The sequence below is a fragment of the Dendrobium catenatum genome, unplaced genomic scaffold (genome assembly GCF_001605985.2).
Source record: "Dendrobium catenatum unplaced genomic scaffold, ASM160598v2 original_scaffold_59947, whole genome shotgun sequence".
Lineage (NCBI taxonomy): Eukaryota > Viridiplantae > Streptophyta > Magnoliopsida > Asparagales > Orchidaceae > Dendrobium > Dendrobium catenatum.
Window position 1 is genome coordinate 33,575 of NW_021378398.1, and position 16,238 is coordinate 49,812.

At 37.5% G+C, this 16,238-nt stretch overlaps 2 protein-coding genes across 2 annotated transcripts; one reads left to right on the forward strand and one right to left on the reverse strand.

Annotated features, from left to right (window-relative positions):
* Positions 1-1,656: 1,656 nt before the first annotated feature.
* LOC110095056 (uncharacterized mitochondrial protein AtMg00810-like) lies at positions 1,657-2,514 on the forward strand. The gene has a single exon (XM_020820424.1). It carries the CDS (start codon positions 1,657-1,659, stop codon positions 2,512-2,514), a length of 858 nt encoding a protein of 285 aa, XP_020676083.1.
* Positions 2,515-4,098: 1,584 nt separating this feature from the next.
* On the reverse strand, positions 4,099-5,649 carry LOC110095060. Its single transcript, XM_020820428.2, has 2 exons — positions 5,174-5,649; positions 4,099-4,693 (listed from the first exon to the last, which is right to left on the reverse strand). The coding sequence occupies exons 1-2, from the start codon at positions 5,404-5,406 to the stop codon at positions 4,378-4,380; spliced, it is 549 nt and encodes a 182-aa protein (XP_020676087.1). The 5' UTR covers positions 5,407-5,649; the 3' UTR covers positions 4,099-4,377.
* Between the last annotated feature and the right edge of the window lie 10,589 nt (positions 5,650-16,238).

Genomic DNA, 16,238 nt, shown 5'->3' on the forward strand with positions numbered 1-16,238 from the left:
CCGACACCGTCTACTATGGGTTTTCGCTACTATGTTCTTTTTACTGACGACTATACTAGATTTACTTGGATTTATCTTTTGCGCACTAAAAATGAAACATTATCTAAATTTCAAATTCTGTGCAATATGATTCAAACGCAATTTTCTACAACCCCCAAAGCCCTCCAATCTGACGGCGGAGGCGAGTATGCCGGCACTGACTTCAACAATTTTCTTCAAAAACGTGGCATACGGCATCGCATCAGTTTCCCTCACACTCCTGAACAGAACGGACTCGCCGAAAGAAAGCATCGCCACATTCTTGACGTCACCAGAGCTCTCCTACACGATTCAAACGTCCCTCACCAATTCTGGCCTGAAACAATCGCCACCGCCACTTACCTTATCAACCGGCTACCCTCCACAACGACCGCATCACATTCTCCTTTTCAACTACTTTATCAAAAGCCACCGGCCTACGAACACCTTCGCATTTTCGGTAGCCTCTGCTACCCTTGGCTCCAGCCCTACAACCATAACAAACTTCATCCTCGATCCAATGACTGCGTCTTCCTCGGCTACTCGTCTCAACACAAAGGATATCGGTGCTACAACTTATCCACAAACCAAATTCACATCTCCAGGCACGTTGTGTTTCACGAGCACATATTCCCTTTTCAATCTCACCATCATCCTCACAATTCGCCTACACCTCTCGTCATCCAAAGACCCCAACCCCCCTCTCTTCTCGTACCCACGTCAACCATCACAACTCAACCTCATATCATCAACACAACCTCTGACCAAATTCAGCAAACCAACAATCCTATAAATCACACTACCAACCTACCTGCTCCAGCAAGGCCATCCACCACTACTCTAAGCTATAACAGACCACCCAATCTATCTGACCGTCCCAGTCACCCAATGCAAACAAGATCCAAGTCTGGTATTTCAAAACCCAACCCCATCTACTCGCTCCAAAGCAACACCGCAACTATCCCCACCCCAACCTCCTACAGACAAGCCATGAAAATCCCGCACTGGCATTCGGCTATGAAAGACGAGCTCACCGCACTTCAACAGCAGCGGACTTGGACGCTCGTTCCTAAACCACCGAACAAGAACATACTCGGCTGTAAGTGGACCTTCAAAACCAAAACTCTTCCAAACGAACAGATCGAACGTTACAAAGCAAGACTCGTTGCCTTAGGCTACGACCAACGGCAGGGTGAAAATTACAATGAAACCTTCAGCCCTGTAGCAAAAATGCCCACCATCCGTCTACTCCTGGCCATCGCTCTCAACCGAAAATGGCCTGTACAACAATTAGACGTATCCAACGCCTTCCTTCACTGCGACTTACCCGACAACATCTACATGCGCCAACCACCTGGATTCGCCGACCCCACATCCCCGGATCTTGTCTGCAAACTCCACAAGTCCTTATACGGTCTCAAGCAGGCCCCTCGACAGTGGTTCCAAAAGCTTACCTCCTTCCTCCAATCAAGGGGATTCTGGTTTAGTCGCTCCGACCCTTCTCTACTCATTTTCACTAATAATCACATTCATATCTATTTTCTAATTTACATCGATGACATTCTTGTCACAGGAAACGAGCAATCAGCCGTCTAGAACCTCCTCAACGATCTAAATTGCAACTTCGCTCTCAAACAAATGGGACCGATCTCACTTTTCCTAGGCATCCAAGTACATCATACACGAACAGGCTACTTCCTATCTCAGGCTCATTTTGCACAAAAGCTTCTACACGACGCTGGTTTCGCCGATTGCAAAGAAGTGCCGACACCGCTCTCGCCCACTTCAACTCAAACAACAGACGGAACTCATCCATTCCATGATCCCACACTCTATCGCCGCATTGCAGGATCGCTTCAATATCTATTTATCACACGTCCAGACATTGCCTTCGCCACAAATCGAATATGCCAGCACATGAAGAATCCCACCGACCAAGACTATCTATCTCTTACCTGGCTTCTCCGATACATCAAGGGGACCGTCTCCTATGGTCTTCCACTCACCACCGGCGACCTACAACTTCGTACCTACACCGACGCCGATTGGTCCTCCAACCAATCGGACCGCAAGTCAATCTCTGGGTTCTGCACCTTCCTCGGACCAAATCTCATCTCCTGGTCCGTCAAGAAACAGATCACCGTCGCCACATCGTCGACCGAAGCTGAATATCGGTCACTCTCCGCAGCCACTTCGGATGTAATCTGGCTCCGACGTCTAGTATCCGAACTTCATCTACCGCAGACGCAACCGACACCAATATACTGCGACAACCAGTCGGCCATTGCCATTACCAAGAACCCGGTATTTCACGCGCGAACAAAGCACATTGAAATCGATTATCATTTCATCCGGGAACATCTCAGCAATGCCAACATACAAATACATCATATTTCCTCAAAAGATCAAGTGGCGGACATCCTGACCAAACCCTTTGCCTCGGCTCGGTTCAACGATCTTCGCTCCAAATTAACAATTCACAGTATGAATTATTAATTTGCGGGAGGATATTAGCATGTACATGTTATCTTATTGTGTTCCGCTTGTATTTACTATTTTCTCTCAAACCAGTCTATATAAGGACAACTGTTATCACAACTTAATAATACAATATACATACTTTTCCTTATCTCTGTCGTGTATCCTCTGTCTTTCTCTTTCCACTCACAAGAGAACCATCCATCTTATTCATACATTCCCCTCATGAATATCAAACATAATCGATCCTACCAATTTGTCTCTTTAAGATTTTGTTTAGGAATTTTTTTTCTTACTTTCTATATAAAAATATTGTAAAAGTAATGTATAAATAATGATAAAAACTAGCCTGAAAGAAGTCTTAGACTTCATTTGAGATGATTTTCTTACTATTTTATAAAGTAACTTTTTATTTCAAAAATCATTGTGATCTAAAATTTTTTGTACTAAAAAATTTCTTCATAAAGTAATAAAAAACTGCCTCAAACAATACCTTAGCCAATGTACTCAATCTCTTAATCGGCTATAGCCAATACATTTGATTCTATTCACTCACATCCTGTCAGCATGCTCGATCCTCTCAATTCTCTTAGGGGTTGTTTGGTATTAGATTCACAGCCGGATTTAAGTGGGATTTACACTAAATCCTGCTAAACGATTTTTGTTCGCACATTAAATCCCGGCAATCAGTAAATTCCGGATTTATTTACGGCATAAATCCAGGATTTAATGGGATTTACAGGATTTAATGGGATTGCCACGTCACATGCAACATATAAGAAGTCAATTGGAAAATTGAAGTTTGCTCTCATTTAATAGTTCATTTGTCTTTTGATCAATATTAATTTGTCATAAATTTTCAATAATAATGTATGAACTCAAATTCATTTTATCATATTTTTATACAATGACTTTGAATTTATAATTATCTCCTTCAAATTTAAATCCCTAACCATCATAAATCCCAAAATATATTACCAAACAACTTATCATAATTTAACAAAATCAATCATTTGGCATAACAAATAATTTTTAGAATTAAAAACATATTTAAAGGATTTACTAAATGCTATGCCAAACAGCTCCCTTAGCAAGGGCAAATTATTGCATCCGGTCACCTGACACAAAGATTCGTTCGGATGTCTCTCTGTCTACAATAAAAGGATATGCTATCGTACCTGCGCTTTTACCGTAGATAAAGAGAAATCCGAGCAGGTGACCGGATGCAATAATTTGCCCTTAGCAAGAATACTGGCTCATCCCAATGGACTCTCTCGACCACTTTAATGGATCCTCTTAAGCCACTTCTCTCGTCATCTCAGTTAACAAACTTCCGATTTCTCGGTCAACCATCTCAGCCCATGCAACCGTCGCACTTATCCAAATTACAGATAATATTATCCGAAATGTCTATCTCAATACGTTTTCTGAACTGATCCTTTGCTGACGACATATTCCAAATAACCACGTTTCAGTTACAACAACATCTACTCCTAAAATAACAGTTTCATCCTTTTTTCAAAAAATATTTGTTTTCGATCTCCACTGTTTGCAGATTACTCCATACATTTCTGCAGAGAGATCTATCTATTTTTCAGATAGTTGCTTCATCAACAAAATCTATCTTTATCAAATTCAAAAAAGGTACATATTAGCTATACAATAAGCCTTCCATGATCCTCCCCCGCAAAGCCAAGCACTTTTTATAAAACTGATCCAATATTTGGATCAGCAAAAAGGGAAAGGGAGAAAAAAACTACTAATCAGACAAACTATTAGCCCATTTTTTATGTACAAAAGTTCAAATTGTTTAGGTAGATGTTCTCCACAATTCATAAAGCAAAAGATCAGACTGAGCAGACAAATTCTCTTAGAATTCCATCAAGCAAACAAAAGAGCTTGACTTGAGAGGCTTCCAGAGGATCTCTGTGGAGGAATGGGAGGCCTGTTGTTGCTTAAGAAACTATGCCTTTTTGGCCCCAATGAGGAAAAGGAACCTCTGAATGGCTTTTTTATTAGGGACCCTCTTGCAAATGAAAGGGCTTTGTGGCAATCTAATCCTCCTCCATAGCTCTTTGAAGATTTCAGCTTCTTTTTGTATGGCCTGTCAGGCTTGGCCAGATCTTCCAAGTTCCTCACATTGCACAGAGATGAGAATGACTGCGATTTCCCTTGGAAATGCTTTGATAGCCCTCGCCTGCAAGTAAAATTCATAAAATTTCTTCAGGGACTGTTTGGCTACAAATAGGATTTAGCTTTAGTAAATTCTGTAAGCTCAGATTTAGTATATTAAAATCTAAAAACTGTTTGGCTTGCTAAACTTTTTTTGGCAAACTATTTAACTATTTGCATCAAAATGTAAGATTTATGAGAGGAAAAATCATTAAATCTGTTCAACCATGTAAATGATTCAGAAATTCTGCTTGACAGATATAAGGCTAAAATCTTGCTTAAACCCTGCCTGAAATAGGCCACTGGACACCAAACAGCTCCTGAAAGAAGAACTAATCATATAATGGAAGATTAGTCTGCTACATTTGAAAGCCAATATTCAAACTATTGATCCATTTATAAGATATAAAGGACAAAAACCAACTTTAATCATTCGAATAACTGATGATACAATAAATAAAGCACAAATTGTATGAAATTTCAGAGATAAAACAGTGGAGCTCACTTCAAGGGAAGCTGGGCAATGAGATTGGACATCTCAAAGAGAGATCCATCTTCCTCCTCCAAATTATCATTAGAAGGAGAGGAGTTGGCGTCCTCCATTAAGTCCGACGACGATGAATTCATCGACAGCACCCCCACCTCGTCGTCCTCATCGAAAGAAGAGAAGGAACCGAGATCTTCTTCCTGCTCATCCATGATCCCATGGCTGATTTGTGGGATGAAAGAATCCTCCATTCTCCACAATAGAACCAGCTTCAAACTCCCTTGTTATACTTCCCAACCCCAACCTCCCAATAAACATCCACTCTCTCTCTCTCCCAGAGAAGAAGATGAGAAATTTAATAGAAAAAACACTAACTTTACAACTTCAAATGGTTCTGCAAATCCTTTATATGCAGAAGGTTGGACGGAGAAGACTTAAAAGAGCAATAGTAGAAAAGGATAAGGAAGGCAACACTTGCTTCCATACGATGAGAGAGATTCGGCTTTATCCACTTAGGCCTCTCCCTGTTACCGTTTTCGTATAAGGAAAGAGGGAGGAAGAGTGGATAAGACCTCCACATCGTCAACGTACTATTTATCATTTTTATGCCGAAAGTTTGTAGAAATTATATTTCAAACCTTCTATTACTTTTTTTTTTTCACCTTATTCAAGGCATTTGATGGTTATCTGTTGGCTGAGGTACAAAAATTAATTAGGATTATTTCTTTTGGAGGTCCCACATGGTATTTCTGTAAATATTTTTAGGAGCTTTTTCCTTGTGGACTAAAATTAATTTGGTCCCATGTGTAATGACCATTCCTGGTTCGTCTTACCTATAATGTCAGAAAACCTTTTTCATGTTGTAATACCTGATTTAGGTAAGGGTGGTTTTGTAATTTTACTACATTTTTAAATTTAAGAAAAATTTATTAATTTGAATTATGTTTAGTAAAAAATAGTTTATTTATCTAGTTAGTTTTTTATTTATTTTTAATATGTTATGTAGGTTTGTAAAATGGATATAACAGATTTGATTCTGAATCGATAAAAAAGTGATGAAGACCCAAATTCAATCAAATGTGACCCATTAGAGGTTGTGTGATTGGCTAAAAAAAAAGAAATGCAATATAAAAAAATAATTTGGAATTATTTTGACTAGTGTAATATAAATAAAGGTAAATGATTTTTTTTAATTTAATTTGAAATAAAATGAATGTAATCTAAAGTTTAAAGATGTGGAGACTAGTGGGTGGTGATGGTGGTGGGCGGGGCCTGGTGGTGGTGATCGGTGGATGACGAGTATGGCGGAGAGAGAGGGGGGTGGGTAATGACCAGAGGGGCAGTGGTGGTGGCCAATGGTGGGTGGCGGTAGTGGGTGGACAGCGGTGATGGTGGCTTGCGACAATGGGTGCAACTGCGTCTAGCCGTGAGGGTGGACAGCGGCGGGTGGCGATGGCCGGTGGTTGCCAAATGAGGGTAGAGGTTGTCGACCACGGTTGGCAGGTAGCTATCAAGCAAGGTTGTTTGTGGTGTAAACCACTCACTCAAAACTATTCTAATTTGATTTACCTCAAAAATAAAGTAAAATGTTTTACCCTACATCTACTTTATTTTGTATTTCTTTTTCATCCAACCAAACATCAAAATTATCAAAATCATTGTATTTGAAATACTTTACATCCTAAAGTATTCCAATCAAATAGCCCCTTAATAAATTGAATCTGAACCACTTAATAAATGGGTCAAAAAGTTAGACCCTATAAACTATTTAATAGAAAAGATATAGTTTTATTAACCTGTTAGCCATACATTTTAGAACAACTAATAAAAAAGAGAAGATTATGTCACAAATAAAAATAATTTAAGAAAAAAAAAAGTAAACAAGTCATTTTTGGATCAAATAAATGGGCCAAAATGCAAGACTCAAAACAGACTCACCTATTAAATGGGTCAATCCGTATCGGAATTTTTTGATTTGGTTCATTTATTGGCACCCATAATAATGTTGCATGTCTCAGACTACTATGAAATAAGTTTGCAGAGATAAGTGATCACGACAGCCTTTCAGTGATTTTGAAATTGCTGCAAGTATTTTTATGACAATTAAAATGTCCATAAAATTAAAATTATTTTTCTTAATGAGGATGTCTAATTCGAAAAGATTGCTATAAATATAGTATGATAAAAAAGTATTATAAACAAATAAAAATAATGCCTATAAGGCTCAAAAAGATTGAATCAAAGCAAATTGTGTTGATTGAACTCCATGGAGGTTAATGAAATGGTCAATTAAGCTTAGCATTGACGACATATATAGTACAGAAATAAAAACTCGGATTTTTATGAATTTTTTTCGGTATCAGTAGGACTTTTCTTCTATTGAAGTTATTATATTGTCTATAATAAGTTCGATACCTAAATTTGATATCTATAATTTATATTTTTCACTCCTTATTGAAAGTATTTTTATTTAGTATATTTTGTTTATTATTATCGCGCTTGAAAGACTGTATTTGGGTGGTAGTCGGCAGACGACGAAGGTCAGAAAGATTGTATTTGGGTGGCGGTGGCTGGAAGGACTGTAATATGTGGGCGACGGAGGTCAAAAGCACCGTAGTCAACAGGTGACAGAGGTCGTAAAGATTGTCATCTGGCGACGGAGGTTGGAACCATTGACGGATGAAAGTCTAAGAATAATTGGAAGCCTGGTGGAAGTATGGCATCAGTCGGCAGTCAAGTGGAAGTCCAGTGTTAGTGGCGGCCGAGTGTTAGTCCAGCTTCAGTCGGCGGAAGTCCAATGTCAGTCGGCAGAAGGATGGAAGTTTGGCGTTAGTCGACAGCCGGGTTGAAGTCCGGCGTTTGTAGACTGCCAAGCAAAAGTCTAGCGATTGGCGGAAGTCCGACGTCTGGTAGAAATCTAGAGACAGAAGGACGTCCAGCGTTGGGTAAAAGTTCGGGGACGGGCAGAAGTCTAGTGACAGGAGGAAGTCTAGCGCCGAGTAAAAATTCGACGATGGCTAGAAGTCCGACATCGGGTAGGAGTCTGACGAAAGTCTGACGACGGGCAGAAGTTTAGCGTCGAGTAGAAGTCTGGCAATGGCAGAAGTTCGGCGACGGGCAAAAGTCTAGCGACGGGCAAAAGTTTGGCGACTGGTAGAAGTATATCATCGGGTAGAAATCCGATGACAAACTGATGTTCGGCGTCGGGTAGGAGTCCAACGAAAGTCTGGTGATAAACGAAAGTTTGGTAACAAACAAAAGTCTGGCGACGGATGGAAGTCCAGAGTTAGGTAGAAATTTGACGATGGGCGGAAGTGCGGCGTTGGCCGGTGGCCGAGAGGTTGTCGAGGAGTTTGGAAGCAAGAGAAATCTTTGATTTCTCTTTCTCTCCTCTCTTCTTTCCCTTATTGCTTCGAGCCCCTTTTCATGAGGAATGAGGGGGTATGACCACTAAATAGGAGGGAGATCAAGGGCAAGTTGGGAGTAGTTTGAATGAACGGCCAATGTTGATCCCCTTGATCGTGGAATGTTTATTTTGTATTTGAACATCTTAATGATATGAGAATTTGACAATCTTAAGCTCGTTGGATTTGTCTCATCGAACTGCTCAATTCGAATATGAGCATGTCACGTTTGAAAATTGTTTGTTAATCCAAATTATGGTTTGAACCTTCCAAATGAACTTCGGGTCATTGATTTAGACTCATTTGGGCTCAGATTGAGTTGAATTTGGTATCGTTGGGTTTGTATTTCCAAGATGTTCAGTTTGATTGTAAGTTTCCAAAAATCGGAGTTCAGATGGTCCCTGATTTAAAATTTAAAATTTTCAACTTGATTTTGCTTTGAGATTCATGCCTGATCACAAAGATAAATTTTTTGATGATATATCAATTATCATTATTCTCATATATATATATATATATATAGTCTATTCTAACTGGGGGTGATGGATTTCATTTGTCATATCACTATCTACTACTTAACTAAATAAATGGAGAAATACAACTTACAAATAAAACATTTAGAGTCATCAAATTTCTATGATCTTCATTTGATTTAAAATTTATTTGGAACAACCTTTTTATTAGTTTATTTTTCATAACAGTCTTACTTTCTTAATTTTTGTGGTGATAAACATCTTATGATCATATCTAATAGAAGTATAGAACAATGTAATTTATAATAAGATTATTGTTCAACTCTTTCAAAAATAACTTTTTTAAAATATTTTAACAAATTTTTAAAAAATTACTTTTAATTATAATTTTTTAATATTTTTTATAAAAAACTATAGCAATCTCAAATGAGCTTCTTGTTCCTCCTCCACTCTTAAATGACACTACAATTCATTCGATCAAATGATTCTTATAAGAATGAGTAAGGTGATGAAACAAGTAATTCTATTCTGAACAATCTAGAGAAAAAAGCTCTCTGATAAGAGGGTATGGACACCAGATAGAGAGAACCATTCGATTACACTGCACTTTTGTTATAAACAGGGAGAATATGAAATGATTCTCCTGTCTAGTGTCCGCACAGAATAATTCTTTCCTTTGCAGATGAGCTGAACTATATTTTGTCAATAATTAGAGAAATTTTTTTCTCTCTATTTTTTGCTGTAGTGACCCTTATGGAGCTAAATAACTCTTCTGCGTGTACTTCAGCCACTCTTTCTACACATAAAATATGAATAATGTCTGGCTAGCAAACAATAAACAGACTTGTAAGTTGAGATGATCTTTTAGATGAACTATGATAACAAACTGCTCAAAGTATCTGCTAACAAAATGCTCTAACAGCTAAATTTTAAATAAAATGTCATGCAGATTCAGCCAAGCAATAGAGACTGTGCACAATAAAAGTGGTGAGAGGACATGTTGCATCCTCGAATATTCACGGCGGTAAAGAAAGATATAATTTAGCATCTTAAATTTATAGGAAAATTCAATATACAAACAGATAAAAGAGATGAGTGCAACTTTCATACGAGACACTAGAGATTTTATATGGAAACCCCTGAAAAGAGGAAAAATCACAAGATTTGATCAAGTTTAAATGAATCTACTAGCATTGATGGTTTAATACGAATGAGGCCCTTTTTCCTTTGGGGAAGGTTTTATGTAGCAAATGCACATTATATAGTGCTTGTTTATATGGTAGTTGTGTTGATTTGAAATTATTTCCAAATTGAAATTAATAAGCTTTTATTTGGAAAGTTTTAATGACTCATTATTGTAATTAATTAGAGAAACAGCTTAAGAGCTATTGTTATTCCCTAGTTCTCAAATTTGGTTAAATCATCCCATCTCAGTGGACGTAATAGGCATCTTTGCAGAACCACGTAAACCGCTGTGTTTTTTTGTGATTGATTGTGCTTAATTCTGATTTGTTTTCCACTATTTGCATGGCAAAGTGTTCTTAAAAGAGTGTGACATGCTTGTTTGGTCAGTAGGAATGTTTTCGGGTGATCGAGGTTGAAAGGATCGTAGTTGGAGGGTGCGGCGGTGGTCAGAGTGGACCGTAGTCGACGGGCGACGGTGTTTAGGAGGACCGTAGTTGGCATGCGACAGTGGTCAGAAGGACCGTTTTTGGCCGGCGACGGTGGTCAGAAGGACCATAGTCGGATGGTGGTAGTAGTCGGAAGGACCGTGATCTAGCGATAGTCGGTGCTCGATGAGGAGTCTGGTGACAAGATAGTTCTCAGATTTGTCTTCCTTCTCTTCCTTAACCCTGAGAGGCTTATTTATAATTTTTGGGAGTGAAATCATGACCAACAAATAGGGAGAAGATCAAGGGCACATTGTGAGTGTTTCGAATGGATGACCGATATCAACTCCCTTTTGATCTTATATCATTTATTGAGTATTTAACTATCTTAATGATGTCAAAATTTGAAGATCTTGGGCTTGTCGGTTTAGTCTCGTCGAGCCGCTCGATAAGGCTATAAGCATGTCACATTTGGATGTCATTTGGTCATCCAATTTATGCTTTGAACTTGCCAAATGTGCCTCTAGCCTTCAATTTCGATCCATTTGGGCTCGGATTGGATCGAATTTGGAGTCGTTGAGTTCATCTTTTTGAAACAGTCAATTTGACCATAAGTTTGCTGAAATCAAACTTCGAATGGCCCCAAATTTAATTTTGAAAATTTTTAATACGAATTTTCCATGAGATTCGTGCTCGACCAAGATAATTTTTTGATGTTATATGAGGATCGGACCTAATATCTAAGAACTTCAAACTGGCAAGGACGACCTCCCAAGTTCAATGCATGATAAATACCATTAATCATTGTAGAGTGGACTTAACATACAATTATCTAACTTTTTACTATATTTCTTAATCTCTTATGCTGACCAAGTATAATTAACTATAATGTACTTCTGTTATTCGTATGATATATATATATTTTTTTAATACTGCTCTACTTTAATGTCAAGTATTTCATACTTGCATCAATGAAGCAATCTTCACTCCGAACTGAAAACAAAGGACCAATCTGCAACTTCAATCACATGTAAAATTACAATATATCAGGCTTCGCAACGTAACTGCAAACATCATAGACTAAGGCTTCATTTGGGACGGCTTTTTTACTACTTCTTAAAACAGCTTTTGAGTACAAAATTTTTAACTTTTGTACTAAAAAGCTCTTTTAAGAAGCAGTTAGAAAGTTCTTAATGACCACTGTGAAGAACCTGGTTAATGTTCAATTGACCACTGAAAATCTTCCGGTTTGGAAGGCGCAATTGCTCAAACTATTTATAACAAATTAATTTGATGGGTATCTCACCGGCATCATTGTTAAACCACCAAAACAGCTGCTGCAAGCGGATGGATTCGTAGCTCTAAACCCCTTATACCAATCATGGATGCTCATTGATTAGAACCTTGCAGCCGCAATCTATTCTACTATTTCGTAGCCCTTCTACCCTATGTTCTCAACCTAGATTCCTGTCATGACATTTGACTCACCATTGAACGTCGGCTTCAATCCACGAGTCGATATCGTCTTCTTCAGCTGAAAAACGAACTGCATCATCTTGGACTAAAAGATACGTCAATTGTTCAATATATTTTTTGATATTAAGTAGAAAGTTAATGCAATCACTGCGGCTGGTTCCTCCATGGTTCCTAAAGATATCATTCTTTATACCTTGAATGGCTTGCCTTCCACTTATCATCCGTTTAAGGCTGCCATATGAATATAGTTACAGCCTATAAGTCTTGATGACTTTTATGCTCTTCCTTGTAGTGAAAAGTTAAAGATTGCCACAAATTCATCCAAGGACGCTATTTCTTTACCTGCACTAAACTCCTCCTTTGCTTAAATCGCCACTCGAGGACAGTCTCGCGGACGTTCATCATTTAATCATCCTCGACGCAGACATTTTACCTCCCAGTAATGGATGTACTCCCTTTTACTCACTTAGTGTTGGTCATACTAACAACGCATCCTTCCGTGGTGGTCGCGCAGCTTAACCTTCTGTTAGGGGTGTCAATTCGGGTCAACGGGTCGGGTTCTAATCGAACCTGATGTGATCTGGGCATAAACAAGCTGACCCGAACCCGACCGGGGTCGATACAACTCACCACCCCGCCTTTTTTTGATTTTTTACTATTTTTAAAGCAAATTATCAATAAATACTACTCAAATCAAATATTAAAAAAAATAAACAATCAGATTGCAATAAAAATTGTAATAAAACAATAAACAATCAAATTTCAAAATTTTTAATGATTTATACTCAAATACATTACAAAATTTCTGAAATGCTCATATATGCATTACAATTTTTTTTTCAATTTCTTAAATTCTTACAACTTACAAGTTGTAGAAAAATATTACAAATACAACTTCACAACTAAATAAGTATACAACTGCTTTGCTTAATTGTTGCCTTTCACTCTTTCAATCTATAAATAATTATCAAATGCTCACTAATGAGGAACATGCAAGGCTACAAAAAAAAAAAAAAAACAAAACAAAAAACAAAAATAAAAAAATAACATAAACAATTATTAATTGCTAGTAGCCAAAGTCGAAGGCTCAGAATAAACCTAACAAAGAAACATCAGCTGCAATAATTCCAGAAAATGTACCCTCTAAGGTTACAAATTGGTAATATGATTTTAATCAATTTAGTTTATATACAATTAAATAATATATGCTCAAGTTAATGAAAATCCCTTTTAGTCTTTTACCAATTTATAACTAGGTTGCATCTAATTGTGTGGTGATGATGTTGTATAACTTCACCATATTCTTCATCATAATCATAAAATCTGACCAACCATAATCCAACCATGCAACATCGCAGTAATAAGCAACTTGATCATTATAAGCATAACATGATAACAACAAACATCAACATTTCAATATTCAACCACAGTTCCTCTGTTCCTGATCTCAAGTTCACAACAAAACCCTAATCTACATTGTAACCCCTAATCGGCTAATCCTCCTTCCACAAATTTTAGAAATCGTAAACACGGGAAACATCATCACATGACTCACACCAAGAGTCGAAAATGGCAAAATCCAAAATTCCAAATGGCCAAAGTGGGGCAAAATGAAAGAACAAAACTTTCATAAAAAAACTAAAATAGAAATCAGAAACCCCGTCACTGACAGTCCAAAACAACAAGAGTTATTCAAGATATTACCAACCGTCACAACCTAGAAAGGGGGAGGATTCGAGAAGAAATTAAGAAGTTGAAGGAATCACGAGAGTCAAGAGGTCGAGAGAAGAGGATATCAAGAGAACTCCATTGCTCCAGAGTTCCTGAAGGCCTAGTGAGATCAAGGAGTGGAAGCCCTAAAATGGAATATGAGTATAAGATCAAAGAGGAAATGTGATGCCCTATAATCTAATTTGGAAGAATTATTCATTTATCTTTTCATAAATAATAACCATAGCTATCTAATATCATATATCAGTAATAAACATCAAAATAGATTATATACTTTAAAACATCAATGCACACATTTATTTTGATTCTCAAAAATTATATACACTACTAAGAATCTACATAATTATATCACAATTATTATGTTGTGAGTACAAAAGAATAATTAAAAGAAATAGAATCTGAAAAATTATGACTAGACTCACACTCCTGCTCCCCTATCCTGATATGAAATTATTTAATCACATATAATGAGCTTAAAAAACCCATCAGGTCACCAAAACCTATAACTTAATTCAAAGCATGGTAAAGGAGCAACGTGGGTCTCCGAAATGATGCTGCTCATGGGGTTCAAATGCAAAGGGTAAGATCACACTATCCCATGGGACAAAATGGTCGTAGACCTTTACACTTGACACAAGCAGGCCAATGGAAGAGCAGATGGAGTTATACATACGATTAGCCATGGAGGGTAGCGGCTTTCACCTACCAACCTTGATGGATAATAATATATATATAACCCAAAAGTCACGAGATTTCCCCCATTCAATATGTCAGCTCGAATGGAGTTTATTTGATTGTGGGGATCGGTTTCCTACGGGCGCAAACCCCCGTAGTTAATTACATCCTAGGCCTTGACCTAGGAAAACTCTCAATTAAGGATGATGTATTATTCACTTCTTAATTTGGTGCACAGAAAAAAAGTTCATAAGTTTTATTCCAAAGAGTCTCTTCTATTTATCTTTAATGGTGATTACACCTTTTTGAATGAATAAATATATGATTAAAATTTTGAGTTTAGAAGATCAAAGATCATATTACTATCCTAAGAGAAATGACAGACTCAAAACACAGATGAAAGGAGACACACTGAGGGGTGTACAATCTTGGCTTATGCTTGCCTGGAGTGAGCTGTCAGCTAACATCCTAAACATAATCAATCGTCCTATATGTATATAAGATATGAAGGCTCTATCCTAAGGAATCAAAGATTTATAATTCGAAAGGGTTTCAATCAGGGACTCTATGATATGCAAAAGAATATACCTATCATTGTATGATGCATGAAATAGATACAAAATATTCCTATATCTACTGATGTAATATATGCATGTAAGTAAGGTGCCATGTGAAGTAAGGTGTATAAAAATAAATATATGCATGATATCCAGAGTACAGAAAAAGTAAATAAACACATCAGATACCCTCCAGGCAAGGTATTTGTATCACATCACAATAAAAAAAAATCATCCTAACGGTGCCCACTTCGTGTGGGAAGACGACGATGCCCATGGCACAATAGGTGGCCTACTCTACAGGCCTAAATGACCCTAATGGTCTCTAGGGCTCACAGAAGGTGGGGGGTATCATACCCAAAATCAGAAAAAGGCCAAAATCCTAGCGATGCCCACTTCGTGTGGGAAAACAACGATGCCCAATGACAAAAATAGGTGGCCTACTCTATAGGCCTAAATGACCCTAATGGTCTCTAGGGCTCACAGAAGGGGGGCAAGCTTTGACCTATAGGTCCAAAGCTTCGTAAGTGCACTAACCTATGGCTGGCTACCTAAACATGCTAAAACATCTATTAACAATATGTATGTGATGTGTAGCAGTTCCGATATATAATTAGAAGTTTATTTTATAAGTTGTAGAAATTATACCTGACTGTGGCGCTGCCACTTAAAAGTTTCAAGCAAGCAAGTTGTTTGTTGATTCGCCTATGCAAGACACATTGTATCTCTCAAACAACAAGACAAGAGCAAACATAGAATGAGCGTATGGGCTATTCAGAAAAAATTACAGGTAAACATAAATATAAATAATAGAAAATTCAATATTAGCATTTATAAAACATATGCATGTATCATAAAACATAAATTATTCATGAAAGTATTCCAACACGAGATATAAAGAGAAATCATAAATGGGTCACATGACAGTCCACTAACATAGCATATGCATCTATACATGGGATACATAGAAACTTGCCACTACATAATAGGTGGGAAGAATAATCCCAAGATTTATTGAAATTCATTAATATAAGTAAAGGGGATTAAATATGAACCATGTTATAAAAGAAGCATGTGAATATTCATTAACATGAAACATGGAAGAAAACTATATGTGGGTCATGTGAGGATTTAATAACATAAACCATAATTCTTGC